The 27,196-nt window shown below is 42.8% G+C and overlaps 3 protein-coding genes and 1 long non-coding RNA gene across 11 annotated transcripts in view; 2 read left to right on the forward strand and 2 right to left on the reverse strand.

The window, feature by feature from the left end:
• NASP (nuclear autoantigenic sperm protein) overlaps positions 1-17,266 on the forward strand; it is a 57,592-nt gene extending 40,326 nt beyond the window's left edge. The window contains exons 3-15 of one of the 3 annotated variants that reach the window (XM_049879150.1): positions 4,062-4,172; positions 5,712-5,792; positions 6,819-6,928; positions 7,619-8,608; positions 13,379-13,458; positions 13,845-13,930; positions 14,043-14,116; positions 14,463-14,651; positions 14,771-14,937; positions 15,648-15,704; positions 15,802-15,879; positions 16,558-16,683; positions 17,179-17,266. In XM_049879150.1, coding sequence (XP_049735107.1) covers positions 4,062-4,172; positions 5,712-5,792; positions 6,819-6,928; positions 7,619-8,608; positions 13,379-13,458; positions 13,845-13,930; positions 14,043-14,116; positions 14,463-14,651; positions 14,771-14,937; positions 15,648-15,704; positions 15,802-15,879; positions 16,558-16,683; positions 17,179-17,259 — 2,230 coding nt within the window. In that variant the 3' untranslated portion in view covers positions 17,260-17,266. The remainder of the gene's footprint in view (positions 1-4,061; positions 4,173-5,711; positions 5,793-6,818; positions 6,929-7,618; positions 8,609-13,378; positions 13,459-13,844; positions 13,931-14,042; positions 14,117-14,462; positions 14,652-14,770; positions 14,938-15,647; positions 15,705-15,801; positions 15,880-16,557; positions 16,684-17,178) is intronic. The other 2 variants (XM_049879149.1, XM_049879151.1) reach the window with 2 other exon arrangements.
• A 1,776-nt stretch (positions 17,267-19,042) lies between these two features.
• CCDC17 (coiled-coil domain containing 17) lies at positions 19,043-24,033 on the reverse strand. 5 transcript variants are annotated; one of them, XM_049879152.1, is made up of 13 exons: positions 23,211-24,030; positions 23,060-23,134; positions 22,729-22,957; positions 22,480-22,642; positions 22,128-22,211; positions 21,922-22,040; positions 21,570-21,686; positions 21,178-21,317; positions 20,983-21,077; positions 20,644-20,847; positions 20,264-20,474; positions 20,048-20,191; positions 19,043-19,192 (listed from the first exon to the last, which is right to left on the reverse strand). In XM_049879152.1, exons 1-13 carry the CDS (start codon positions 23,382-23,384, stop codon positions 19,043-19,045), a joined length of 1,905 nt encoding a protein of 634 aa, XP_049735109.1. In that variant the 5' UTR covers positions 23,385-24,030. The 5 variants fall into 5 exon arrangements, 4 of the variants coding, with proteins under 4 accessions (XP_049735109.1, XP_049735110.1, XP_049735111.1 ...); XM_049879153.1 differs by having other exon boundaries at positions 20,081-20,191; positions 23,211-24,029; XR_007516645.1 differs by having other exon boundaries at positions 19,104-19,192; positions 20,081-20,187; positions 23,211-24,033.
• Positions 22,626-26,342, forward strand: LOC126073042 (uncharacterized). Its single transcript, XR_007516649.1, has 2 exons — positions 22,626-22,963; positions 24,062-26,342. It is a non-coding gene; the product is annotated as an uncharacterized LOC126073042 (long non-coding RNA).
• The window catches only part of GPBP1L1 (GC-rich promoter binding protein 1 like 1), a 60,941-nt gene continuing 59,838 nt past the window's right edge, over positions 26,094-27,196 (reverse strand). For both annotated transcript variants that reach the window (XM_049879162.1, XM_049879161.1), the window contains exon 12: positions 26,094-27,010. In XM_049879162.1, coding sequence (XP_049735119.1) covers positions 26,858-27,010 — 153 coding nt within the window. In that variant the 3' untranslated portion in view covers positions 26,094-26,857. The remainder of the gene's footprint in view (positions 27,011-27,196) is intronic.

Below are 27,196 nucleotides of genomic sequence, written 5' to 3' on the forward strand. Positions count from 1 at the left end.
ATCCTAGTTGTAGCATGCTCCAGTACTTCATTCCTTTTTGTTGTTGTTAGGTGCCATCGAGTTGGTTTCAACTTACAGCAACCCTATGTACAACAGCACGAAACACTGCCCTGCTGTGTGTCATTCCGTTTTATGGCTGAATAATAATCCCATTGTATTTATATAGCATAAGTGTTTAACCATTCATCCATTGAGGGACACTGAAGTTGTTGCCACCTTTTGGCTATTGTGAATAGTGCTGCTATGAACATTATGAACAAGGTATTTGAGTACCTGTTTTCAGTTCTTTTGGGTATATACTTAGTGGAATTTCTGGGGCATGTGGTAATTCTGTGTTTTGCTAAGAAATTGTTGAACTTTGCCACTTATTTCTACCAGCGATATATGGCATTCTCCATTATCTGTACCAACATTTGTCATTTCCCTTTTTTTGTTTTGTTTTTTATTATAACCATCCTTGTGGGTGTGAAGTGGTATCTCATTGTGGTTTTGATTTGCATTTTTTTAATGACCGGTGATGTTGAGCATCTTTTCATAGGCTTATTGACCATTTGTCTGTCTTTGGAGACCTGTCTGTTTAAGTCCTTTGTCTATTTTAATTGCCTTGCTTGTTTTTGTTGATGAGTTCTTCACGTATTCTGGATACTAAACTCTTGTCTGATACATGATTTGCAGATATTTTCAGCTGTTCTTTAGCTTGGCTTTTTACTTTTCTTGGTAATATTAAAACCCGATGCACAAAAGTTTTTAATTTTGATGAAGTTCAATTTTTTTTTCTTTTGTAGCTCGTTTTTGGTGTCACATTTAAGAATCTATTGCAAAATTTGATAAAGATTACCCTTATGATTTCTTCTGATAGTTTTAACTCATGTTTAGTTCATTGATCCATTTTCAGTTAGTTTTTCTACATGGAGTGACAGGGGAGTCCAGCTTTTACATGTGGTTATCTAGCTGTCCCAACACCTTTTGTTGAAGAGGAGACTATTCTTTCTCCCTTGAATGGTGTTGGCACCCTTGTCAAAAATCAGTTGGGCATAGATGTGTGGGTTTCCTTGAGTCTATAAGTCTGTCCTTGTATCCTTATTGTAGCTTTGTAGTAAGGTTTTACTTTTTCAGTATTGTTTTGGCTATTCAGGACCCCGTGTTATTCCGTTTGACTTTGAAGATTGGCTTTTCCATTTCTGCAAAAAAGGCAAATGAATTTCAACAGGGATTGCACTGAATTTGTAGATTGCCTTGTGGAGTACTGCCATCTCAACAGTATTAATTCTTCCAATCCCTGAAGAAGGGACATCTTTCTGTTTATCTAGGTCTTTTCTTTCTTTCAACAATGTTTTGTAGTTTTCAGTTTCTTGTACTTCCTTGGTTAAATTTATTCTTTAATATTATTTAGGTACTATTATAAACTATTATTTTCTTAATTTCCTTTTTGGTTTGCTGGTGTATAGAAACATAACTGTGATTCTTGTGTGTGTGTGTGTATTGTTAACTTTGCTGAATTCATTAGCTGTGACAGCTTTTTTGCGGAGTCATTGGAATTCTCTATATACAGAATCATGTCATTTGTAAATAGAGATGTATCTTTCCCAACTTGTATGCCTTTTATTTCTTGCTCAAATTGCTTTGTGTAAAACTTTCAGTACTATGTTGAATAGCAGTGGTGAAAATGGGCATCTTCATCTTGTTCCTGATCTTAGAGGGGAAAGCTTTCAGTCTTTCACTGTTTAGTATGGTGTTAGCTGTGGGTTTTTTCATAAATGTCCTTTGTTGTGTTAAGGAAGTCTCCTACTATTCTTAGTTTGCTGAGTGTTATTTATCATAAAAGCATGTTGAATTTTGTCAGTTTTTACTATATGTATTTTAATGACCATGAGTTTTTTGTTTGTTTTTCTTCTTATTTTGAACCACTTTTGCATTCCTGGGATAAATCCCATGAGCTACAACTATATTTCTGCCTTCAGTTCTGTAAATTTTTGCTTCGCATATTTTGGGGCTCTGTTGTTAGATGCGTATCTGTTTATCATTGTAAATGTTTAATATATATTAACATTTTATTGTGTTTTAGATGAAAGTTTATCTAGCAAATTAGGTTTCCATTTAATAATTTCTACACAGATTATTCAGTGATATATTGGTTACATTTTTCACAATGTGTCGTCATCCTCATTCATTTCCATTCTGATTGTACCATTTCTAATACTCTATTTTCCCTGCTCCCTTAACTTCTCGTCTTTGCTTTAGCATAATTTTTGACCATTTGGTCTCATAGGTGATTTTTTTTTAAAGGAGCTCATTACTCGTGGGTGATATTCTTTATTTTATGAACCGATCTGTTATTTAGCTAAGGGAGACCTCAAGGGATAATTTTGGTTTAAAGAATATCTCAGGGCAGTAGTCTTGTAGAGTCCTCTAGTCTCAACTGGTCAGGTAAGTCTGGAATTTTTAAGTATATAAGTTCTGTTCTACATTTTTCTGCTGTTCTATCAAGATCCATCTGTTGTGGCCCTGATCAGAATGGTCAGTAGTGGCAGCTGGGCGCCATCCGGTTCTTTTGATCTCAGGGTAGATGAGGCTGTGGTTTGTGTAGACTGTTAGTCCTGTCTTTGGTTTCTTGCTTTCTCTTTTGTTCTAGATGAGTAGATACCAATAGTTGTGTCTTAGATGTAAACGTTTTAATATATTTTTAACAACATAATTGTATATGTTTACCAAAATCATATATATGTATTTTAGAAATAAAGGTACTGGCTCTTCAGGCTGCCACCACCAGGTGAAACTGCTGCTGCAAAAGGACCAAAACCATGGCAACGTTCTGTATCAGTTTTCAGACCAACCCACCTATGCAAACAGCATCCCCAAATCCTAGGAGGACAGGGTCCCCACTGCCTACCCAGGCACCAGCTAGCTGCTCTGGGAATGTGGCCTGGCTGGGGAATGGGGAACGGTAGCCAGTTAGCACATGTGGCTTATCTAGGTTGCTTTCCTTTTGTCAGGCCCTCCCCTGGTTAATATAAGTGTTAGATTAGTTTCTAGAGGTCCAAAATAGTTGATTCCAGTTGTTTTTTCAAGTTCGATTGTTTTGGTAAAGTGAGTGATCTCTGGAACATCATACTTAGCCATCTTGCCTGATGTCACTGTTGAATATTAACTTTTTATTTAACTATGTAGTTACCTTTACCAGTGATCTTTCTTTGAGTTGGCATCTCTAGTGTGTTTTCTTTCTGTCTGAAGGACTCCCTTTAGCATATCTTCTAGGACCTTTGTTGCATGTGGTTATCTAATTACTCTAGTACCATTTGTTGAAAAGATTATCCTTTCACCATTGAATTGCTTTGGCATCTTTGTTACAATTTATATTCACCATATATATTTGGGTCTAGGTTTTGATTCTGTTCTATTCCATTTGATGTATTTGCCTTTAATACTAACACTACATTGTCTTGATCTTGAAATCACTCTTGTCGTATTTACACTAATGTTTCTCTTGGTTTCATTGTGGTAAATGTGTGTGTATAAATACAAAACATAACAAAACACTTGTCATTTCAAGGTTTTTTATGTGTATAGTTCAGTGACATTAATTCCATTCATCATGTTGTGCAACCACCTCCACTATCCATTTCCAAAATTTTCCACCACCTTTAACAAGCTCAGTGCACTCTAAACAGTGGTTCTCCTTTTCCCCATTACTCCTTCCTGCCTCAGGTAACTACTCCCAAATGTTTCCTTGACTCCGTTTTCCCTTTTGTCCAGTACAATTTGCTATATGAATTCATGGTTCCCTTTTTGTTGCTTAAGTAACAAATATTTACAGTACACACAATATAAGCTTTGTGAGCGAATAATCCTTTAAGAGAAAATATTCTAGTTAAGCTTCTGAGAATGTTGCCTTTGAGATTTCTCTTGGTTTTGCCATGATAAATAAGTGTAAGCTTGCTTGGCCTTGCTGGAGTAGTCTAATGAGTTAAAGAAAGTAGGTATTACAGTTTTAAGTATAGTGGGTGTTCAAAAAATGTTGGTTTAAACAGGGTTTGACTCTTGAAAAATTATTTTTCTTACAGTTTGGATGTGGATAGTGAAGCTAAGAAACTACTGGGTTTAGGACAGAAACATCTGGTGATGGGGGATATTCCAGCAGCTGTCAATGCATTCCAGGAAGCAGCTAGTCTTTTGTAAGTATTGTATGTTTTTCTATGATAACGATATTAAGTTCTTAATAAGCCTGGAGCTACAAAAACTTGTTTTATGAGGAAAAAGAATGAAGAGCAAGAGTTTTAAAAGATTTGATTGTTTTTCATGGAGTTTATTCTTTGTTACTGTGAAATCTCATTATCACTGAGCAATTTCAGCCTTTGATTTTCCTAAGGTAGTTCTCCCCCCGCCCCCACCACTAATTTGGGTTTGTCCAGGACTTTCCTGATTTTACCACTGGGAGTGCCCTGGGAAGCCCCTTAGTCTCAAGCAGGCTGTGAGGGTTTGTCACACTATTGTTAATGGTATTAGGTAGCACAGAATTTTTCATACAGTCTTAGCACCTTTAATCTGTTGTTGCTGCTGCTTTGGAAGTTGGCAGCTACCACAAGGACGCCACGCATTACCTATATTTTAGGGCAGCAGGTTAGCTTTGGTGCCTCAAAGGCATAAAAGTGATTTCTTTACCGTTTCCCCCATGACTTGAGCTAGTTTAAGATATTACCAATAGCAATTGACAGTCAGTCATGTTTCCTAATTAATTGATTATATACAGTTAAATTTCCTGATAAAATAAGTGCTTTTAATGAAACAGTTATAGTTTTCAGGTTTAGGGCTCACTATGATTAAAAGCCTCTAGCTTTTTTATTCCTTCTATTCAGTCAGGATCATATCAGTTCATTGTTTTTCCAACCCAACTCCTTTTCCTAATATCCAGAACATAATCTTATTCCTGAATGTCTATGATAATCTCCAGTCTGTTCCTGGCCTCTTACACTGCCTTTTACACCTGGACTTCATAAACTGAGTCTCTGGTGTACTAGGAGTTTAGTTCAAATTTTACCTGATGCTAAATTCTTAAGGCATTTTTGTGTTAAAACACATGGTTATCCTAGAAAGTAAACTGTACGTATTTCAGATGAGAACACTTCCTAGGCTACTCCGACCAGATATCTGGAAAGGTCAGTGTTTTCATTGTCTTGCCATTTATGGTATATAGGAGGAAAATATTAGAAGCATTATTCTAATCTAGTAAACTGTCCTTAAAAACATGACTATCATTATGATTCTTCCTGCTTAGTTTCTCTAAGTGATTCTTACTGGATCCGCAGGCCATTAGTACTTGACTTTGCATGACTTTTGCCAGTTCTTCACTCTGAAAGCTGGTCTCCTTTCTCTACATAGAGAGCTACCTCTTCCTTCCCATTTATCATACTCGTGTAATTTTTTCCCTCAGTCTTGCCTGTTAGAGTATATGTTAGCTCTAGCAAATTGGTGTTATTTAGAATATGTATTATATATACATGAAGAACATGCAACATTAACTATGCATTGTTTCTAAAAGTTCCTTTGACCTTGACATGAAAGCCAGAGAGGGCATATTGGTTTCACAGAGGGATCGTTTTTATAGTGCTTACTTTGAATAGACTGAAGAAGCGTCATTTTCTAACTAAAGAACCGGAAATAAGTGTTTTAGACTAGATGTTAATTGTGGTCTTAGATGTTTGTTCTCTTTGTAGAGGTAAAAAGTATGGAGAAACAGCTAATGAATGTGGAGAAGCCTTCTTTTTCTATGGGAAATCCCTTCTGGAGTTGGCAAGGTACGTCTTTCAAGGCTCAGTTTGTAGGTAGGATGTTGTATATCACCTTGGTGGTCTGTTAAAAAACTTAAGTTTTCTCCTAAGATGTACTAGTTTTGAGATTTCACATGAACTAACCAAAACCACTGCCGTCGATTTTGACTCCTACTGACCTTATAGGGCAGAGTAGAACTGTCCCATCAGGTTTCCAAGGCTGGTGGGTTTGAACTGCCAACCTTTCGTTATCAGCTGAGCGCTTTAACCACTGTGCAACCAGGGCTCCTACATGAACTATGTGAGCCTGGTTTTGAAGAAACATGAAATTGTTGTGACTAGCTCTTGATGCAAAGAGTAAAATTATATTTAAGTTTTGACTTTTGGGGTCATTAGAAAGAAAAAAATCTACTAGTAAATGGTTAATTGAGTAAAGCCCAAAATAGAGAAAATCTTTCAAAGCACTCTCAGCTAGTGTATAAAACAATCACCTTTAATAAAGACTGAATGAAGGACAATTTCAGTGCACTACTATGTGAGGATATCTAGTAAATAAAACTCAAATAGTTTTACAATTAGAAGATTGTTAGATATTTTCCACCATAATCTACTAACTAGAATAAACTATATTGAGGGCACACAAGTGATAAATAATCAGTCATCTGTTTAATCTCAGTTCTAGTAAATGTTGTAATCTTATAACTCTTACAGAGCCATGAGAATTTTCCTAGAACTTCATTGGCTATACAGAGAAGTGTGGGTAGATAAAAAGTTTGGGAAATAATGTCCCTATTGTAAAGTGAATACATAAAGGCCTTGTTCATTTGATAAGAGTCATCACTGCTTTTCATGTGGCTGGATAAGGGAAGGGGTATGCTTATTTCTTTCAGGGCACTTTTGATCATTGTTTTTCTCGCATGAATACTTACAGTTTATATTTCCTGCATTTGCTTACTATCCTGTTGCTTCCCCATAAATTTATCATTTCTGTCTCATGAAAAATTCTGTTTCTAGCCTTCATACCTTTGGTGCTTTCTTCTTTTGTTCTCCTAGAATGGAGAATGGTGTGTTGGGAAATGCCCTGGAAGGTGTGCATGTGGAAGAGGAGGAAGGAGAAAAAACAGAAGACGAATCTTTGGTAGAAAATAACGATAACATAGATGGTATGTGGAGTTGCATGTGACATTCAAGAGATGCGACATGTATTTCTTGTGTACAAGTGATGGAAATAGGGCTCTCCTGCCTTGGAAGGGCTCCCCCAAGGTGCCTGTGATGACACCTGCATCTGGGAGAGACCGCAGTGGGGGTTAGCCAGCTACTGAAACTGACAGCAAGTTTTTGTAAGAGGACAGCTTATGTTCTCAAACAAATCTGGTTAATTTAAATTGATGTTCTAAATATCACTACAACCTTAAATATTTTTCTGAAGGAAATTTTTTAAGTCCAGGTAGTTGTTTTAATAGCAATATTTTTGGAGACCTTTTACATTTTTGTGTCTAAGAAAGTTAATTTCTATGCCGAGATTGGCTACTAGAGATTTATATATCAGATGGGGGACTGTAATGTTTAGATGAAAATGAAAAGCTTGGCATTTCTTACCTAATTGATACTCAGAATGCTCAAGTAAAACTATCTCATTTAGGGAATTTGGTTTTTTTTTTTTAAATAAGTTGCTCTGCTAGCTGGTACTCTTTTTGCTTTCTCAAGGGGGCAGATAATATTTAAGCCATCTGCTAAAGCTTAACAAGAGAGGCTGTTTGAGGGTTTAAAGGGAATGTATTTTTAGTTTCCATTTATGCCTGTATCATTAAATTCGAAGACGTGTTTATGCTTCATGTTCTTTAACCATGTAGAGGAAGCAAGGGAAGAGTTGAGAGAACAGGTTTATGACGCGATGGGAGAAAAAGAAGAAGCCAAAAAAACAGAAGACAAATCTCTGGTAAAGCCTGAAACTGATAAAGAACAAGAGACTGAAACGGAGAAAGGTGGAAGAGAAGATATGGATTTAAGTGAGCCTGCAGAGGAGCTACAGGTCAAAGTTGAATCAACCCCAGATCAGTTAACTGAAACTGCTGAAGACACAAAAGGAGCAGCAGCACCAGGACTGAATGAAGCTGAGGTCTCTTCTGAGAAGCTAGAACAGGAAGCACCAGATGCTGAGGAAGGAAAATCAGTTTCTGGAATAGACATCCAGGAAGAAGAGTACAGAGAAAAAGGAGGTCAGGAGAAGCAGGGAGAGGTAATTGTGAGCATGGAAGAAAAGCCTAAAGAAGCTCCAGAAGAACAGTCTGTTGTGACTCTAGAAGAGCAGGGCACCGCAGTGGAGGTAGAAGCAGAGCCTGGAGACCCGACAGTGAAGCCAGTGGATTTGGGTGGGAAGGAGCCAAAGGAACAGGTAGCTACCTCTGAAAATGAGTCTGGAAGGGTTGTTCTTGAGCAGTTTGTAGGGCAAGAAGTGCCCCTTGCTGAGGAGTCCCCAGAGGTGAGAACAGAGGCTGGATCAGAAGTCTCTGAAAAGCCTGGGCAGGAGGCCAAAGTTTCCCCAAAGGATGGTACAGTCAATGGACTGTCAGCTGCAGGAGACCAGACTTCTGTTGAACCACAGACGTCTGCAGAAGGACCAACAGAAACAAAAGATGGCTCAGGAGTAGAGAAGGTCAGGGTAGAGCTGGTTCCTAGCCAGGTGGAGACTAAACTGTCCATAGAAGAGTCTGAGGCAGCTGGAGATGGGGTTGAGACCAAGGTAGCCCAAGGGGCTACAGAGAAATCACCTGAAGACAAAATTAAGATAGCTGCTAATGAAGAGACACAAGAGAGAGAAGAACAGATGAAAGAGGGTGAAGGTAACCGGGATATGTGCAAGAGCTGCAGTGGGTGGAGTACATTCTGGATTTGGCTCACTAATCATGGGTAAAAGTCAGCCTTCCATTCAGGATTTTCCGTCTGCCTTTGGATTAGGAAAGGGCTAAGTGAAAAGGGGGGTAATTTAAGAGAAGGTTTTGATAAGTTCAGAAAGTCAAAAGCAGCAAGTCTTTAGCTGGCTTATAAACTAACGCTTTTACTAACTGCAAAATAGGCTTCTCTGTGACTTCTAAGACTTGGCTAGCTATCAGTAACTTGTTGCACCGCACTAGCCAATAAAGAGGGATGAAACAGGTGGATGAGGGGTCTGAAGCAGGGAAAGAGTGAGTTAGGCTGGCAGAGAATGCTGAATGGATGTTCACTTGCATGCCTCTGGATTTTTTAATTTACTGTTCACACGGTTCCTTTTCTCTGCTTTTTAGGAAGCAGGAACAGAGCAGTAGAATCCACTGAATTGGTACACTTAAGCAGGCATGCCATTTAAATGAGGCAGTTTACCCTTGAAAGTTCTGTCACCAGAGTTAAAAAAAATTCTGATGCCCATATCTACCCTTAGTCTTCAGAAAGTGTTTAGAGGCTTATTCATATTTGTTTAAAAAAGGAGGGGGAAAAAAAAAGCCTAAAACAAAACAACAAAAAAATTAACCCCCCCCCCCAAAAAAAAAACCTTAACCTTTAGCCATCTGGCTGCTTTCCCCCCTCATTTCATGCTTGCTTTGGCCACTAAATTGAATTTTTTTTTTACTCAGAACATTACAAAGTATGGATGCTTTGCATAGTACTATTCATACTGTAATTCACTTTCATCAGTTAGTAAGCCTCCAGTTAGTCATTTATAATTGGCAAGTCTGACTTGTGTTATCATTTGAGGATTCTACTGTGTAAGGTTCATCTAACATTGGCATTAATAACCACAGGTATATTCCCATTATTTGTTATTACTTTGTATAACTGCTAGACTACTTCAAGAGTTCTCTTAAGTTTTAGATTTTCAAAGAACCATCATTAATATTTGCAGCTTATTTTGGTAACCCTCCTTCTACCTATGTGCAGGTCCCTGAACTCCAGCCACCACAGGCATGGTAACCAGAAGTGAACTGGCTAAATGGTAGCACCATTACACTTATTTATAAGGCTTTTAGCAGTTCTTTACAGAAAAAGCATGGAAGTGAATTCTTCAAAATTTTTTTTTAACTCGCACATCTTGATATTTAATGATACAAGCAAGAAGTAATAAGCTCTGGCTAAGTTGGACCTTTAATGATAAGCAAAAGCAGAGATGTCATATTTCCCCACAGTTTGTTCAAAAACTATTCAGTTGGATCACAGGTAACATTGTTAGAGCTCTCTCATATATATTGCTTCTGATTCCAAAACAACACTGCAGTATTATTCCAGTTATATAGGTGATCAAGGCTTAGAGATTACATGGCTTTTGTAGTGTCATAAAGTAAGATGCAGTTCTAGAATCCAAACCTAGATTGCACATTGAGCAAGGCAGCTTTTATCCTCTCCCATTACCCACCTTTCACCAGAAATTTCCTGATTACTCATTTTTAAGATCATTTACAAAATCTTCAGTTATGTCACATTTTTTAATATTGTGTATCAGGTAGTGTTTTTCATATTTTACAAATGAAGTAATGGCAGAAAGAGGTTAAGTAATTTGTCCTAATCACAAGGCCAGTAAAGGGAGGGCTGCCAGGCTATTACTTTCTCTGTTTTATTCCTCTTTACATGGCAACACCAGCCTGCAGAAATCTTTTTCTGTAGGCTTAGGAAGTAATTTTTCTTCACTTAAAAACCAAAACCCCATTTCCTCCTACCCTGTGGATTTTTGCCGTCTCTTGGGCTCTCCATGTCTTTAATAAAGACAGTTTGCATGCTCTTTGCTAATTGTCACACTAGGTGATTGGTAAGTGAACAAAATTTTAAGAATTATATAGGGCATGAAAAATGGCCATGCTCAGGTGGACTATCCCAGCCAGCCTGTAGTCATTACTTGCCTTTCTTGTGGGGCTGTTAGAACAACCAAAGAATCAGCAGTAAACTTTTAAAGGACTTTCCTTTGCCTTGAAAAGTCATTCTTCTGCTTGTACTACTCTGTGCCCAGACTGTTTTGAAGATCAGGGAAATGTTATAAAGGAGCATTTCCCTTTCTCTAAAGAATTGTAAGGGGTACCACAAAAATATTTCACTTTAAAAGAAGCCTGGGAAATACTGGGTTTAATACATTTCTTTACTGAGGTCATCAGGGCATTCCCATTAATACCTGGGTATGTGTTACCAGGTTGGGAAGTTTTGTTTTAAAATAATGGCTTTCCTGATGACCTAGTTCACTCTTATTCTGTGAAGGTAGTGCAGTTTTCTCAAGAGAAACCAGTATTCTTAGGACCATCATTGTAAGAATTTTAATGAAAAAATTCGATGGCAAATTCCAGATCTCTAGATATTTTATGCCAAATTAGATGTCATTTTCTAGCATTCTGATACAGTGAGTAGGAACAGATACCAAATAATTAAGCTGCATATAGAATTATAAATTATTGAATATTTCGTCTCTTCAGTTTTTCGTGGAAATTGGCAAGATCCAGTGTTAAACTTTTTTAAGTCTGTTATAAGAAACACCAATCTTAGTTACCTAGTGCTGGTATAATAGAAATACCACCAAAAAAAAAAAAAAAACCCAAACCCATTGACGTCGAGTCAATTCTGACTCATAGTGACCTCATGGGACAGAGTATAACTGCCCCGTATGGTTTCCAAGGAGTGGCTGGTGGATTCAAACCGCAGACCTTTTGGTTAGCAGCTCAACTCTTAACCACTACACCACCAGGGCTCCAGAAACACCACCAGTAGAAGTTTATTCTCTCAAAATCTAGTAGGCTAGAAGTCTGAATTCAGGGTGCCAGCTCCAGGGAAAGGCTTTTTTTTGGAGGACAGTTCTTGTCATCAGTCTTCCCCTGGTCTAGGAGCTTCTCAGTGCAGGGACCTCTGGTCCAGAGGATGTGCTCTGCTCTTGGTACTACTTTCTTGGTGGTATGAGGTCCCCTGTCTCTCTGCTCCCTTTTCTCATATCTCAAGAGACTGACTTAAAACGTGCCCTAATTTTCTTGTAGATTGAGTCCTGCTTCATTAACATAACTGCCTCTAATCCTGCCTCACTAACATCATAGAGGTAGGATTTACAACACATATGAAAATCACATCAGGTTACAGAATGGTGGACAGTCACCCAATACTGGGAATCATGGCCTAGCCAGGTCAACACCCATTTTGGGGGGACAGAATTCAATTCATAACAATACCTGTATTTACCTCAGCCATCTTGCACACACTGCTAGAGGATGGGCTTCATTGTTAGAGTCAGTAAAACGACCCATCTAATTTAAACTCAGGGAACCCAGTCCACAAACCACTTGTGGGAACTTGGACATGAAAAGATAATGGTGGTGTGGTGGTAGCTGTTTATATTTCAGAAGCACTGAGTTACACAGTCAGCAAAAGAAAAGTGAGCCACTTGATAAAAACGGATTTGTTTGTTACAGAGGTTATAATTAGCTTGTAATTTACTGATGTTTTTAGGACTTAGTTTGTCTCAGGAATTTGTAACATACAGGAATTGTCTTTGCCTGTTCGCCATCTTAAAGCAGTATTGGTAGGCAGGGAAAAAATGTCCTGAAACTTGGTTTCAAGCCCCAAGGCCTAATTGCCATACTTATATTCCCATATGGGGCTTTGGTGGTACAGTGGTTAAGAGACTGGCTGTTAACCAAAAGGTCGGCAGTTCAAATCCACTAGCTGCTCCTTGGAAACTCTATAGGGCAGTTCTGCTGTGTCCTGTAGGGTCACTATGAGTCGGAATTGACTGGATGGCAACAGGTTATGTTCCCATATAGTTAGGATATAGAGTGTTTGAGCTTTTTTGCTGGTGTTAAAAATGCTTAACGAAAGATGCCAGAGGTAGGCCCGTTAAACCCAATTCATGGATTGTTTATACCAACAAAAAGCCCATTTTAATTACTTGACATTAATATTTTAAGCTATTGTATCACCGAGAGTATACCAGTTAGAGTGCAGAGCTGTTTATCAGCAGCCTGTTCTTACAGGCATTTGACTTGTGAGTATATGTCAATATGATGAAATATAGTATTGACATGGCTGCAAGTTTAAAAGGAATCATTAACAAGGTACCTGAGTAAAATAACTCATGGTACTGCTCACTCAAATTCTGTACATGCTAGAACTGGCTGGAGTCTGTGGCGTGCTCATTGGTGAGAGTTGACAGGACTATGCTTGTTTCTTCACAGCACTGTGTGGGAAAGCTAGCCTCTTGAACATTCTTGCTCTGAGTGGACTAGAGGACTCTAACTTTTGGTATTTCTGTCTGTTAAGAGTGGTCTAAAGATACCAGGAACTTTGGCTGAGGCCTCCACTTGCTTCTGGCTGTATGGATAGCTTTCAGCTAATGAATGAGGCAGTAGCCAGTCTTGATTTGAACGGTTCAGATTGATCTTTATTAAGAGAAATACTCAGCCTTTTGATTGCTGAAGGTCTGACCCATAGACTATAATATTGTACATATTCTATCTAAATTAGACTAACCATTGACTTGATGCAGTTCAAATGTTAACTGACTTGGTTTAGCATCTGGTCTGTGCAGGTTATTGACAGATGTTTGATTCAAACTCTTGACTAGTCAAACCGTATCCTTATTTGTATTCTCAATACTGAGGAATTTTTGCTTGCAGAAACCGAAGGCTCAGAAGAGGAGGATAAAGAAAATGACAAGGCCGAAGAAATGCCAAATGATTCAGTTCTTGAAAACAAGGTAACTTATTATTCGCTTAGTACCCCCCTGTTGCTTTCTTACTGTAGGACTGTGAGTTGCTAGCATAGGTATGAATATTATAGATAGCTGTTCCTTGGTTACAGATTGAGTATTCTTTAACCATGCCTAGAACGGACAGATATATTTGATTCCAGAGGGTCTTGTCTTACAGGGCAGATTTACACCTCACCGATAGGTGATGATGGTAAGGAGATGATTTAGTATAGAAACTTTTAGGGACCTTTTTAGGGGAGAAAGTCTGAAATTTAAACCCTGCATCAGTTTTTTTTTTTTAAGCCATGCTAAATTATGCACTTAAGTTTGTATAGTCTAAAGATGCCTTTCTTGTACTTCTGCCTAATACCAATAATTTGGATATACTTTAGTCTCTTCAAGAAAATGAAGAGGAGGAGATTGGGAACCTAGAGCTTGCCTGGGATATGCTGGATTTAGCAAAGATCATTTTTAAAAGGTAAAACTCTATGCTTTTAAACTCAGGTTGGGAGCTTGGTGGTTGAAGATAGAAAGCAGTTAAGATTTAAACACGTGTGTTACAGGTTTCTGATGGACTTTTCATCTTTTAGGCAAGAAACAAAAGAAGCTCAGCTTTATGCTGCACAGGCACATCTTAAACTTGGAGAAGTTAGTGTTGAATCTGGTAAGACATGAAAAAATTCCCTCTTTCCTCCCTTATTTCCTTTCCCCCTAGTTGTTCTTCTAATAAACTCCTTAAAATTCAGCTCAATGATCATAAGTTGTGGGCTTTAAAAGAGTAATAGGTTCATTATATAGTCCCTAGAACAACGTACAGTCTCTCATAAAACATACTTTACTGAAAGTCTCCAAGTTAGCTTTGTTAGTCGTTTTGATGTTTTTTGTAGTTAAGTGTCCTGAAGATGCTACAAAGAAAAATGCAATGGAAAACCAGGGGGCATTCTTACAGAATGGGCCTGAAATTTGGAAGTACTTTGCAGTAAATGCTGTCCCTTTTCCCTTTATTTTAGAGAACTACGTGCAGGCTGTGGAGGAGTTCCAGGCTTGCCTAAACCTGCAAGAGCAGTACCTGGAAGCCCATGATCGCCTCCTTGCAGAGACCCACTATCAGCTAGGCTTGGCCTATGGGTACAACTCTCAGTATGACGAGGCAGTGGCACAATTCAGCAAATCTATTGAAGTTATTGAGAAGAGAATGGGTAAGTGAGCACTAGCTGTTCCATGACGATCTTGATGGATCCAGCTACTGACAAGGTAAAAAAACAAAAAGATCTTTTTGTAGTAACTGTTACTGATCACTTTAGCCTGTTCTTTGTAGCTGTACTAAATGAGCAGAAGAAGGAGGCCGAAGGATCACCTACTGAATATGAGAAAGAAATTGAGGAGCTGAAGGAACTGCTACCTGAAATTCGAGAGAAGATAGAAGATGCAAAGGAGTCCCAGCGTAGTGGGAATGTAGCTGAATTGGCTTTGAAAGCTACTCTGGTTGGTTCAGTTTCCTTCTAACATTTTGATAATAGCATGTTTGTTACCATTGAAGGCATCATGGTGTTAGTGTTCTCTTTGTTAGGAACTGTAGTCATGATTTTGGTACCAGGGAGTTGGTGGTCAGAGGGAATGTAGGAAGCTCATTTAATTATTCTATTGAATAGTACAGTGGATGAGAGAATACACTCTGGAGCCAGTCTGTCTGGGTTTGAATTCCATCTTTACTACTTAGTATATGAGTGATCATGGGCACCTACATTATTTATTTCTCTGCCTTAGTTGGCTGATGTGTAAAATGGGGATAATAGTATCTGTGTGTAAAATAATTCTGACAGTAATAATTGATTGTTTCAACAAATGTAAGGCATTGTTTCCGTCTCCGAGAACTCTTACATAGATGAATGTGGCATTGAGGGCTTTAACCCCAGATTACCTGGCTCTGCTTTTGGCAGCTGGGATACTGGGGAGCTTTATACCCTGTAGGTAATGATAGGATATGGAGGGTTTAATGTAATGTTTCACTCTGCCTTTGCTCAGGATAGGGGAGGCTGGGGGTAGTGTGGCATGAATGACCCCGCTACTATATGGAGGCCAGCCACTAGCATTTCAGGTCTTAATCAGTTGCTTGGATGGTGAGTACCCTTGTAGGATTGTGGATGGCCTGGGTTCTATTCCTGGGACCCACTTGGGTTTGTCGTCTCTCACAGGTGGAGAGTTCTACTTCAGGTTTCACTTCTAGTGGAGGAGGCTCTTCAGTCTCCATGGTGGGTATTCAGGCGATTTTTGTCACTTAACATTAGGCCTCAAGTGATTGTCTAATATATAGTTTGTATATTGCTAACAAAGACTTACTTTTGCCAGATTGCCAGTAGAAAGCCAACAGATGGTGCTTCCTCATCAAACTGTGTGACTGATATTTCTCATCTTGTCAGGAAGAAGGTAAATTTATACTCCGTGGTTTCGTTTCTTCGACCCTTTTCACAGTCTGCTTTTGTTGTTCCCAAGTGATTAACGAGGGATACCTTTCTGATAAACACTGCAACACTCAAGGGTGGTGAGGATATTTGTGTGAAGATAGTTTTCACTGCATACCTCTTCTAGCAGGTTCTGCTGGCCTTCCCCAGCTTAAGGGCTATCAGGAAAACTGCTGAGGAGGACTGGCCAGGTGAGGCCCTCTTAGAGAGGCTGGCAGGTGTTGACAACAGTTATTCAGCAGCAGACCTGCTGCTACCTGAGCTGCTGTGAGTCTGCCTTCTGCCTGCTGTTGTAGTAGTTCCTTTCTCTTGTAGGAGAGTCTTAACTTCTGCTTGGTTTCCGGATTCAAGGACGGGAGTCTGGTTACTGTTCAGATCTAATCCTTACTCCCAGCCCACCAACCTTTCCAGTAAGGAGGCTGAATTTGTATGTGTTGGGACAGACTGGCTGATTCTGTAGAGTTCACACGGGCATCTGACCCCCCATCATTACCCTTTGGCTAGGGACAGACTCTTAGAGCTGTGAGTCTTGTTATTCAGGATCTTTGCACCAGAGAGGTTAAGGAAGTGTTCTGGAGTTAGATATGTTGTCTTTTTTAAAAAATTAAGTACATTTGTGAAGACTTCCCAATTATATCTTTAGAGGAAACCAGAGGAAGAGAGTCCCCGGAAAGATGATGCAAAGAAAGCCAAACAAGAGCCGGAGGTGAATGGAGGCAGTGGAGATGCTGTCCCCAGTGGAAATGAAGTTTCAGAGAACATGGAGGAGGTGGGCAGTTAAGCAAGGCTTGGCCTCCTGTCTCATTCCCCTTTGTTGTCAGGGTCTGGGGAAACCGGTCTTCCCGAGTGTGTGCTCCCCACCTTGAGCCTGTTTGGGTTGCTTGAGTGTAGCCCTCATAAAAGGCAATGAAAGGAAACAGGGAGTCTCATTGACAAATGGAACCTGTATATCACAGGTTCCCCTTTAATGAATGTCTGAAAAGGCACTTGACTGACAAGCCTGTTGAGTCACTTCTGCTTGCTCCGTTCCATGTAATACATGAATACTGGCCCTGTCAGTAATGTCATAAATAATCACATTCAAAGAATTCAGGAAATGGCCTTAAGACTTTGTGGCTGACTGTGTCCCTCTGTTAGTGTAAGGAGCAAAGCAGAGTTTGCAAGATCTGTGTTCATGTCCTCTGACTCAGACCTGATTGGTTATATAAAATGAAATGGCTTAAGCCAGGGTCACTTATGCCCAGGCTCCCTGTTTGTCTTTCAGGCTGAGAATCAGGCTGAAAGCCGGGCAGCAGTGGAGGGGACAGTGGAGGCCGGAGCTACAGTTGAAAGCACTGCGTGTTAAGAGAGGGAGCAGAGACTTCCTCTTGAGGGAAAGTTTTTTTGTATATAATGTATTTTTTCACTTTTGGGGGATTCTTTTTATATAACTTCAATAAAGATTGTAAGCAAAGGTTGAGGCTTCGATGGTTTTTCTTAAAATATTGACTGAATCTGTGCCTTGGAGCACTCCAGGTTTTATATAGTGGCCAAAGGTTTTTTTTTTTTTTTTTAAATCCCTTCTGTACTGACCTCTGTGCTGGAAGTTTTAATTCCCAATTTCTGTCTGTGTAATGTGTAGGTGATCAGATCAAGTATGACTTTAGGCCCCTCATCTTCCAACGGTGCTATATTTTCCATTTTTAAATGCCTGGCTGAGCCCAGCTGTCTTGCAAACCTTCAGTGGTGCTGTCTCTGAATGGGAACTACAAAGAGAAGACTTGATGAAGATCTTGCTCTTTGGTGCTGATCATGGATGACGGACCTTGGCTGTTTGCTCTAAGGCAGCCTCCAGTCAGGCCTTGGGTGGTTCTGTTCTCTACGCACCTCTCCAACTGGGGCCTTAATCCTACCTTGGAAAAAGAACTTTGAAGAAAACTTGGGGAAAGTGATCTCTGAGGAAAACAACTGGTCTATTTAATTGTAGAGAATTGAGTTCAGTGGTTTGAAAGGCTGAGGGATTGTGTTGGACACTTTGAATGTGGTTGGAAGAATCTTTGTGGGGAGGCTGGCTGGTTGTTCTATAATTTTCTGTATAGAAAGGTTGAACTGTATTAAAACTTGGAATTTGTACCCTTCTGCAGTTCTGACTTCTCAAATAAATATGCTAAAAGGCTCCTGGGCCGGACTTGTGCTTAAAGATCTTAACAGTGGGATGCTGGGCTGCCTGGAGCAGTTCAGTGTGGGATGTGGGGATTTTATTTAATCATTCTAATACCCACAGGGCTACTTAGGATAGACAGTAGGTTAAAATCTACTGTTTTAACATCCTATGATGCACGCAGAGGGACCCCCAAGTAAACCGCAGTTTTCAGCATTGATTTTTTTGCTACTCAAAATGGAGTTTTTTTGTGGCCTGGTAACAGTGACTCATGGCTGCAGAATCTCTGGCTTATTCTGGCTTTGAACTTCCTTACTGAACATGCTCTTGTATTGGGTGTTCTGTGTCCTGAGGCTTTTTTTTTTTTTTTTTTTGGTCAGGCCAGTACAGTCATGACACAATTGAGTCCAGACTCCTGACCTCCTCTGATTGACAGTGGGATCTGGGGCCAGGACAAGTATAGATGTCACATGTGATCCCACTTGGGCTAGGACCCTACCCTGAATCTATAAATACAGAAGGCTACAGAGCTGCTTATTTATGAGGAGCTTAAATGTCTGGAAAGTTTCTTGGAGGGTGTTCTGAGCTGGGATTTGTATGAAGTGCAGCAATAAGAATGGCTTTAAGCAAAAGACCAAGTGGGAATGAGTTTATCAAGTTCCATTAGCTGGAATTAAAATACCCCTCGTCACCTTACAGAGAACTTCCTATGTGCCGAACGGTGTTGTAAACATGTGGGACACTCATTTAATCCTTATATCAATCTGTTTTATAAAAGAAAACAAGCACGGAAAGGTCAAGTACTCATGGAACGTGGTAAAGCTGTGGTTGGAACTAACACTGTGCTCATAACAGCTGTTTGACTTCATACCCTATGTTAGGATGTGGAGTAGTAAAGCCACAGGTCTGAGAACACAGCTCAGTCCAGGCCCTAGTCCTGTGCATGTTAAGACACTCATATCTGCAGTCAATATCTGGGCTCAGAAACTCATGGGGGTGGGACAATACTCTGGTGAGGACCCAAACTCTCATCTCTATCTTTGAGTCCATTAAGGGGTTCCTCTGCAGGAGGTGGTGGATCAGCAAAGCCAGCTGAGGGGGTGAGGGTGCTGGCTTCCAGCGAAGATGAGCTGGACATCTGTGGAATGGGGAAAGACAGGTCCTTAGCAAGACTGTAGACGTTAAGAGCACAGGTTTTGGTGTCAGACTACCTTAATTTGATCCTGTCTTGACGATGTACTGTGAACCTACTTAAAACCTGCTTGTGCCTTGATTTCCTCATCTGTTACATAATGATGTTGGGTACTGTCGAGGTAATTCGGCTCATAGCGATCCCACGTGACAGAGGAGAATTGCTCCATGGAATAGTCTAGGCTTTAATGTTCACAGGAGCAGATTGCCAGCTCTTTATCCTGCTGAGCAGCTTGGCGAGTTCAAACCTCCAGCCTTTTAGTTAGCAACCTGGTTGCATCACCAGGGCTTATTAATAAAAACAAGCAAAAACCAAAGCCACTGCTGTCAAGTAAATTCTGACTCATAGCGACCCTGTAGAGTTTTCTAAGGCTATTAATCTCTACAGAAGCAGACTGCCACACCTTTTCTTGAAGAGCTGCTGCAGTTTCGAACTGCAGACTCTTCATTTGGCAGTTGAGTGCCTTCACCACTGTGCCACCAGGGCTAGTACCTATCTAATAGGGATGTGAAAGAGCCCTGGTGGTGCAATGGTTAAGCACTCAGCTAACAGGTTGGTTCATACCCATCAGTTGCTTCATGGATGAAAGCTGTACCAGTCTGTTTCAATTAAGATCTACAGCCTTGGAAACCTTATGGGGGCAGTTATACTCTGTCCTATAGGGTCGCTATGAGTCGGAGTTAATGTAATGGAAGTGGGTTTGGTTTTTGGAAATGTAAGCTGTTGCGTTAATGTACAGAAAGCATTTGGTAGTAACTGGCATACAGTGGTCAATCCAAAGGCTGGCTATTATAACTATACCTTTGGTACCCCTATCTCCAGTTGGACCCTCACCAGAGGTGGGTCCTGGTACTCGTGGGCATTTGCTGGGTTGATCTCTGCCAGTGTCTGGACACCTGCATCTCTCGCATTCACCAGCCGCAGAAAGAGCTCAGCCTCACCTGCCTGGGGAGAGGCAACATGGTACTGCATCTGTATCTTGGATGACAAGACCCAGCCCCCACCCTTCATATTCACCTGGGGAATCCCGTTCAGCTGCCCAAGGCTAAGGCTGGAGTCCACAGGAAAGGACTGAAGTGGGAGGCGCCAGCGGCCACTTAACACCTGCTGATCCCGGTTGAATAGTACTAGGGAGGCCCAGGCCTTTGGTTGTGGTGTCCTAGCCCATGCTAGCCCCTGCCAGGCCCACAGCTCACAGACCAAGGATACTGATGGTGAGGGTGGCAGTCTGCAGAAAAACCAAAAAGGTATCAGCAGAACTGCATGCCTTTCTAGGATTCAGTCCTCAGAGCTAATGGTCCTGTACACAGATGAGAAACTTTGCCAGGGTAAGGACACTAAGAGACAAGCCTCAATTGTGGCAAAAAGCCCCAAAATCATAATCCCAATGTACTGACCTGGGCACAGGCTGCCTGCTGGCAAGGATAGCACAGTTGCCCATGGGCCCAGGAGCTGGAGGTGGGGGCAAACAAATGGCGGGGGGCAACGCCGTGGTCCCTCCTGTATCCTGTCCATCTCGAGCCAAGCCAGTCACTAGCTGCACCCAAATCCAAGAGGCCTCAAGGCCTCGCAGGAAGTCATAGAAGATGACCAGACCGGCCCTGGGGAATGCTGGTCTAAGCACACAGGCATGCAACCCTCCCTCCCAGCCAGCTTCCCACTCCTAACTGGCCTTAGTTGGTCTTGACTAGCAGTGGTGACCAAGTCAGATGGCTGGCAGAGGGGGCAGGTCTCACCCAGGGTCATAGGGGTCAGGGCCCAGCACGTCAGACGGTGGTAGGAGGTGTGGGTCCAGCCCCAGGTTCCTAACCGTAGTTCCAGAAAGCAGCGGCTGTCAGGGAACAAAGGACACTCCAGAAAGCCTCCTAGCTGCCCATGCTCCCTCAATTGCAAAGAGCAGAGCTGCCCGATTCCACCCCTTGGGTCCTCACAGCCTTGCCAGCGCCACCCCAAAACACGGCGTCTGTGGCTGGTGGAAACGGCGGCAGTGGGGGAGCCACCAGCGGCGGGAGGAGTGGGGGATCTCCCCTACCCCTCAGGTGAGCTCTGGGACTGGGCAGATCCCTGGGACCTAGGAGCAGAGAAAAAGTTAGGCTCTGCTGAGCAGGGAGCTAAGACTGGGCTACCATACCACTACTCTGAGAGCCCAGCCCGTGAATGAATTCGCGGAGTCACGGGGATAAAAGAGGCACACACAGAAACATGGTGACACGCGAGGACACAGACGATACGGGGCACAAACACCAGTTTCAGTTCCCGTACATGGTCCCACTACCCCTTCCTCTGAGCCCGGGCTGCTAAAGGTACGGCTGTTAGTACTGACCCCAGGGCATTCTGCCTGCACCCCTCTGCATCTGCAGACACAGGATTTCTGCCTCCAGGCGCTGGTTCTCGGCCTCAACTACCCGAAGCTTCCCCGAGGCGGCACCTGCCCTTCTTTCTGAGAGGAACAAGTCTGATCTGTCACGTCTGACTAATGGCCGGCTGGGTCCCGTTCTGACCAGCTCTCCAGTCATAGGACTCTCTGGACAAGGCTGGACTTGGGGGCTCATTCTAATCACTACCACAGAGACCACCCAGGTTTCCTACCACGGGGCCTCAGCTCAGGTGGTTCTCCTCCCAGGACTAAGACCACCGCTTCTGAGAAGCCCTCTGGGCTGGCCCCTCCTGTTTACCCCTGCGCGCCCGCGACCGCCACAACTCCAGTGCTGATGCCTCCACTTGTAGCTGCCACATCTGGCCCAGAAGGCCGGGGTCCCGGCCCCCGCCCCGAACGTAGGCCTCATGCAGGGCCCTGAGCGGGGGAGAACAGGAAGGCAGAAGTCTTTACACGCCTGGTCAGCGCCTCGCCTCGAACCCGTCCGCGGGCTCCGGACCTCACCCGATCTCGGCAGCCAGAGTCCCTGGGTTGGCCTGGACCACCGGAAAACCGAGTTCAGCCTCTCCGAAGGCTTTCAGCCGGGGCCTGGGCGGGGAGGTGACGGGCTGGGAAACGGCATCGCCGACCAGACGCTGGGCCTCCTGCAGCCCCGCCCCTCCCGGCTCTTACACGTTCCGCCTTCCTTGTCGCGTGGGCCTGCTCCTCGCTGGGCCGCTCCTCTTCCGGACTCCCGCCCAGCGCCCCGCCTCCGTGAGTCCCCGCCCTCCAGAGCGAGCTCGGCGGGGAGCCCGCCGCGCATAGGCCCCGCCCCCGCCCCGCCCCTCGGATCACACCCCAGCGCTTCCGGTCTCACCCTGTCAGGGGCTGTAGCTGTTGGACGCGGCCCTCTAACGCCTTTAGAGCTCCCCGCGTCCGTCCGGCGTCAGTCCAGAGTTCTCGAAGCTCTCGCTCCAGGCCTAATAGACGGGCTATCCCGCCCCGGGTCCTGGCCACACCCTCGAGACGCTGGCTCAGTTCTGCGGCGTAAGGGAACGGGGCAGAGCGGGTCGGAGCAGCCTTAAGCCAAGCGGTGAGGGGCCCTAGTACCCCACTTCCTCCTCACCCTCGCCGCGTCGCTCCAGGGCCCGACCCTGGGCCTTGGTCTCTGCCACGCGCCTTGCGTAATTCTCGTTCAGCGCCCGCAGCCGCTCATCTGGGCTTCCCGTGGCGTTGGAGTTGAGGTCTTGAGGCGGCGCCTCTGAACCTGAGCACCTCCAGTGCCCCTCTGACCCCCTGGGGATCTCTGTTACCCGGGATTGCATTTCCTGCAGGCAAAGCCGCAGACGCTGCACCTGGAGGTAAACAGTGAACGCGTCTCTGTTGCAGTAACCTGACCCATCCATAGGTTTAGGAAGGACACTAAGATTCTTGAGCCCGTGGAAAGCCGGGTGTACCTCCTCAGTTAGCCTCTTTAGAGCCCACTTGCTAGCCTCCTGGTCTGGGATGCCCTGGGGTTCTTCTGGCGCAACCTGAGAACAGGGTGTAGTGAAAATCCTGAAGGTTAGGGTTCCCTGAATGCCCATCCATGGCAAGAGAGGCCCTTACCACGAGGCTCCCTGGTTCAGTGGCTGTTGAGGGCTGTGCTCCAAGTGTCACCTTCTGGCTGGAGTGGCCAATGCAGAAGCGGTGGGTGTGGGTGGCCAAGAGGGCCTGGGATCGGAAAACCATGTCACAGGCCCCACAGGTCAGGAACTCTGGCTCCCCAGAGGGAGAGGCCATTGGATGGGACCCTTTTCCTGATACCAGCCAAAACCTGTGGAAAACAAGGGCAGGGAAAAGGCAGAGCCTGATGAAACATGCAGGGAAGAAAGGCCAGGTCTAGAAAGTCTCCAAGATCTTTGGGTTTGTTTGGGGAGGAGCCTTAGCTCCCAGGGCAGCAACTACATACAGGTCCAGGCAGGTCTGAAACGGGTGGGGAAGGCCTGGTCACCTTTGGGAGGAGCCCATGGCTTGAAAAATCGTCACAAAAATGTTTCACCTCATTGCATGAGCTTGGGCAAGTCACATTGGTTTCCTTGCCTATACTAATAAAGGGGAATGAACAGCTGCCTCCTTATCACCCACTCTGTCACTCATCATTTAGTAGCTGCTGGCAAGAGTCACTGCTCTGTTCTCAAGTGGATACACAGTGCAGGGCACCCGGCAGGTCCTGGCTCTGCAGAATATACTCCAAGTAAAGTATCATTCTTCAGAACAGGGAACACCTGGGAGAAGAGGCAGTCTTGCCCTTTTGGAAGGTCTGCTTGGGAACTCTTCTTTTACCTAGACTGAATAGCTAGCTCTTCCCAGCACCATGCCTCTCCGGACACAACCACAGCTTTTGCACAGCCTAGTCACACCAGGGTCTCTAAAGGTCTCTCCCTAACTTCCATCCCCCAACTTGTGTGTGTTTGCAGCTGTAATGGGAGGATAATCAGCACAGTTCAAGAAAATCAGCAAAGCTCTGTGAAAACATAATGAATTTATCAACTGAGGGAATCAAGTCCAGAAGGTACTTACTCCTTTCCTCAAGTCTGGGAAGGACCAAACCACATCTCTCCTACTCCCTCTACCTGTGAGTATCTGCATCCGTCAGGTTATGAAGAGGAAGAAGGTCCAAGCTATCCACATGTGGAATGAAAACTTTTCTAAACAAGACAGACAATGCATTTCTCCCCCACACCATGTAAGACCAAGGTTTGACCAGCAGCAGGTTACAAAGTGTTTCAAAGTATGTGATTTCAAACCAGTTCAATTCTGACTGAGAAAAAGGGTACTACATTTTTAGAAAATTATTAAGTGGCAAAGCCCAAGTATCAACCTACTTCTGACTCCAAGTTTAGTAATTTCGCAATACATTGTTAGAGTTCAGAGTTCATTTTATAGTATTTCTCTGATTCTAAGATGCACATTTTTTTATATTTTAACAACACATAAATCAGGATTCACAATGAGGGAGGAGTCATAATATAACTGGCAGGAGTTCTCCTACTGCTACATTGTGTGTTAAAACCAATGCTGTCTTACATTCAATGAAAAAGTTCTTACTGCTCTTACCTCAACTGCCATTCGCTCTTGGATTACTTACACCATTAGCAGTAGGTTCAGTATGGCAGATAGGGGCTCTGCCTTCCCGGCCTGTAGAATCTAGCAAATGTCCTACTGGCCTCTAGCCTCCCCATCTGGTCTAGAGATAACACTACAAATAATCTTTCTAACATGCTATCAGGCCTGTTCTGTCTATGCTTGTCTCCCATGAGAGTATGATCTTGAGTCCCGAGTTAATTATCTACTAGGGACTAATTAGTGTATGGATGTCCAAAGAGTGCCAAAAGATGTTTAAATTGATTTGTCCATCACATCTTGGCTGGAGGTTTCATCTTCATTTTTTTAGCTTTCACTTTTCCCTCCACGAGGCTGGGCACTCCTTGTATTCCTGAGACATGAAAACAGGAGCTTGGGAAGTATTTGTGGAATAAAAGAGCTTGCTTCCTCCACTGAACACCCAACTAGAACTGCCTCAAATCCCTTCTCTCCCATGCTCTTGTGTACCGGTAAGGTCCTATCTGCCATACAGACCTTAAAATGTGCACATTGATGAATACATTGTTGTTTGCTGCTGCCTGCTATCTAGTAGATTCCGACTCACAGCAACCCATGTGACAAAGCAGAGCTGCCCCATAGGGTTTTCTTGGCTGTACTCTACAGAAGCAGACTGCCAGAAGTTCCTCCTGCAGAGCTGCTGGGTGGATTAGAACAGCCGACCTTTTGGTTAGCAGCAGAGCACTTAACCATTTGCACCACCAGGGATCCTTGGTAAATATACAGGCAGTCAAAAGTGGTTCTGGTGAAGGAAAATTGGGTTTCTAATTTTATTACAGGTATGCTCTGCTTTTCGCAAGTTTGCTTTATGCCACTCTGCTTTTATGAAAGACCTACATCAGTACCTGTTTCCACTAACTGAAGAGGATTTTTGCTTTCGTAAAAAATGGATAGTGTTCAGTGTTTATTCTGCAACGAGCCACGGAAAAGGCAGTACCCACCCAAGCAACCAGAGTGGCACTGCCAAGCTCCTTCCCCACACTTGGCATCGAGCCGCCACAGCTCTGAGCTGTGTCTGAGCACTTGTACTTTATCTCAATTTGGCAAGATGTGTCCCAGCTCTGTGTGATTTGGTATGATTTCGGTAGGCAGTTTTTTGGGTCTGGGAACGAGCAAACATTTTTCCCATATAAATTAATGTTAATTGCTTCTTTATGCCATTTCGATTTACAAAAGGTTTCACTGGAACATGACTTTGCACAGGGTTTTCTGCATCAAAAAAGTATCTGCTAAGAGGAGAAACAGATGTGCCTGGTTTCAGATTCCCCCAGATGCTAAAAACGTCCCCCCTAAAAAAGAATCCATTTCATCTAATTTTAAAGAAAATATTCTCAACACAAGACAATCCAAACTGATGCAAAATATTTATTCCAAGTTAGTTATTTTATGCAGTTTTCCCCCTCATAACAGACTTGTGATAGCCACATTTTTTAAATCTGTAAATAATGTTATCAAAATAATCTTAATCTTTGAAATCTCACAAAAATTTATATTTTACAATCCACCCTGAATATCAAGGCTGCAAGAATAACACAACATTTCCTATATCCAAATATTTTACAGCTGTACCCGAAAAGGAAAAAAAAAAGAAAACCACATTTGCTTGGTTAAGGGCTAAAGTTACCCGAGCAGCCAAAAATAAAATAAAATATCCAAATTATTAGCATTAATTTAATACAATTATAACTTCAATAGTCACTTTGTCATTGACAATGATTGCTTGAGCACAGGGGTGAGTGCCCCAAGGGCTGGTAGTAGAAGCTGCTGCAGACCCGTGTCTCCTCTCTGCACTGCCAGCTTCCACCTGTGCATCGCCCAGATACACTGTGTGTCTAAGTGTATGTATATATATATAGGTGTGTGTGTATATATATACATATTTTAAAATCTTTCCCACCACACAAACTTCTCTCTATTAAGCAGAAAACAGGGAAGAACAACAACAACAAAAGCTAAAAAGCCAATCGCTCTCTCTTTGGGATATGATTATTTCCCTTGTGCATAAAGTATTCAACAACAACATAAAAAAAGGAAAAGAACGATTTCTTTTGTATACTCCCGGAACACACAAGCCAAGTTTATGGGGTCAGCTTAACTGAGCACTTTTATGCCTACTTCCAGGCATCGTCATCAGATGTTTCACTGCTACTGGTTTCTGTGTCTGAGTCCTCAAACTCTGCTTTCTGAGTGCTTCTCCAAGGAGAGAGCAGGCTGGAAATGCGGCCCTGTAAGAAGCCATTCTTCCCAAAGCCATTTCTTCTTAGCTGTGAGGCGAAGCATGGGAGAGAAAGAAAAACCATTGATGACTGTACTGGTCCACGGGACCTGGGCAAGGCCAGGCCTAGGAATATAGCCTGATCTTCTAGGATCTTATAGCAGGACTTTTCAAACTTCAACATGCATATTCATCTAAGCGTCTTTTTAAAATTCTGTTCTGTATGTCTGGGGTA

Source organism: Elephas maximus, chromosome 3, assembly GCF_024166365.1.
Source record: "Elephas maximus indicus isolate mEleMax1 chromosome 3, mEleMax1 primary haplotype, whole genome shotgun sequence".
Taxonomy (NCBI): domain Eukaryota; kingdom Metazoa; phylum Chordata; class Mammalia; order Proboscidea; family Elephantidae; genus Elephas; species Elephas maximus.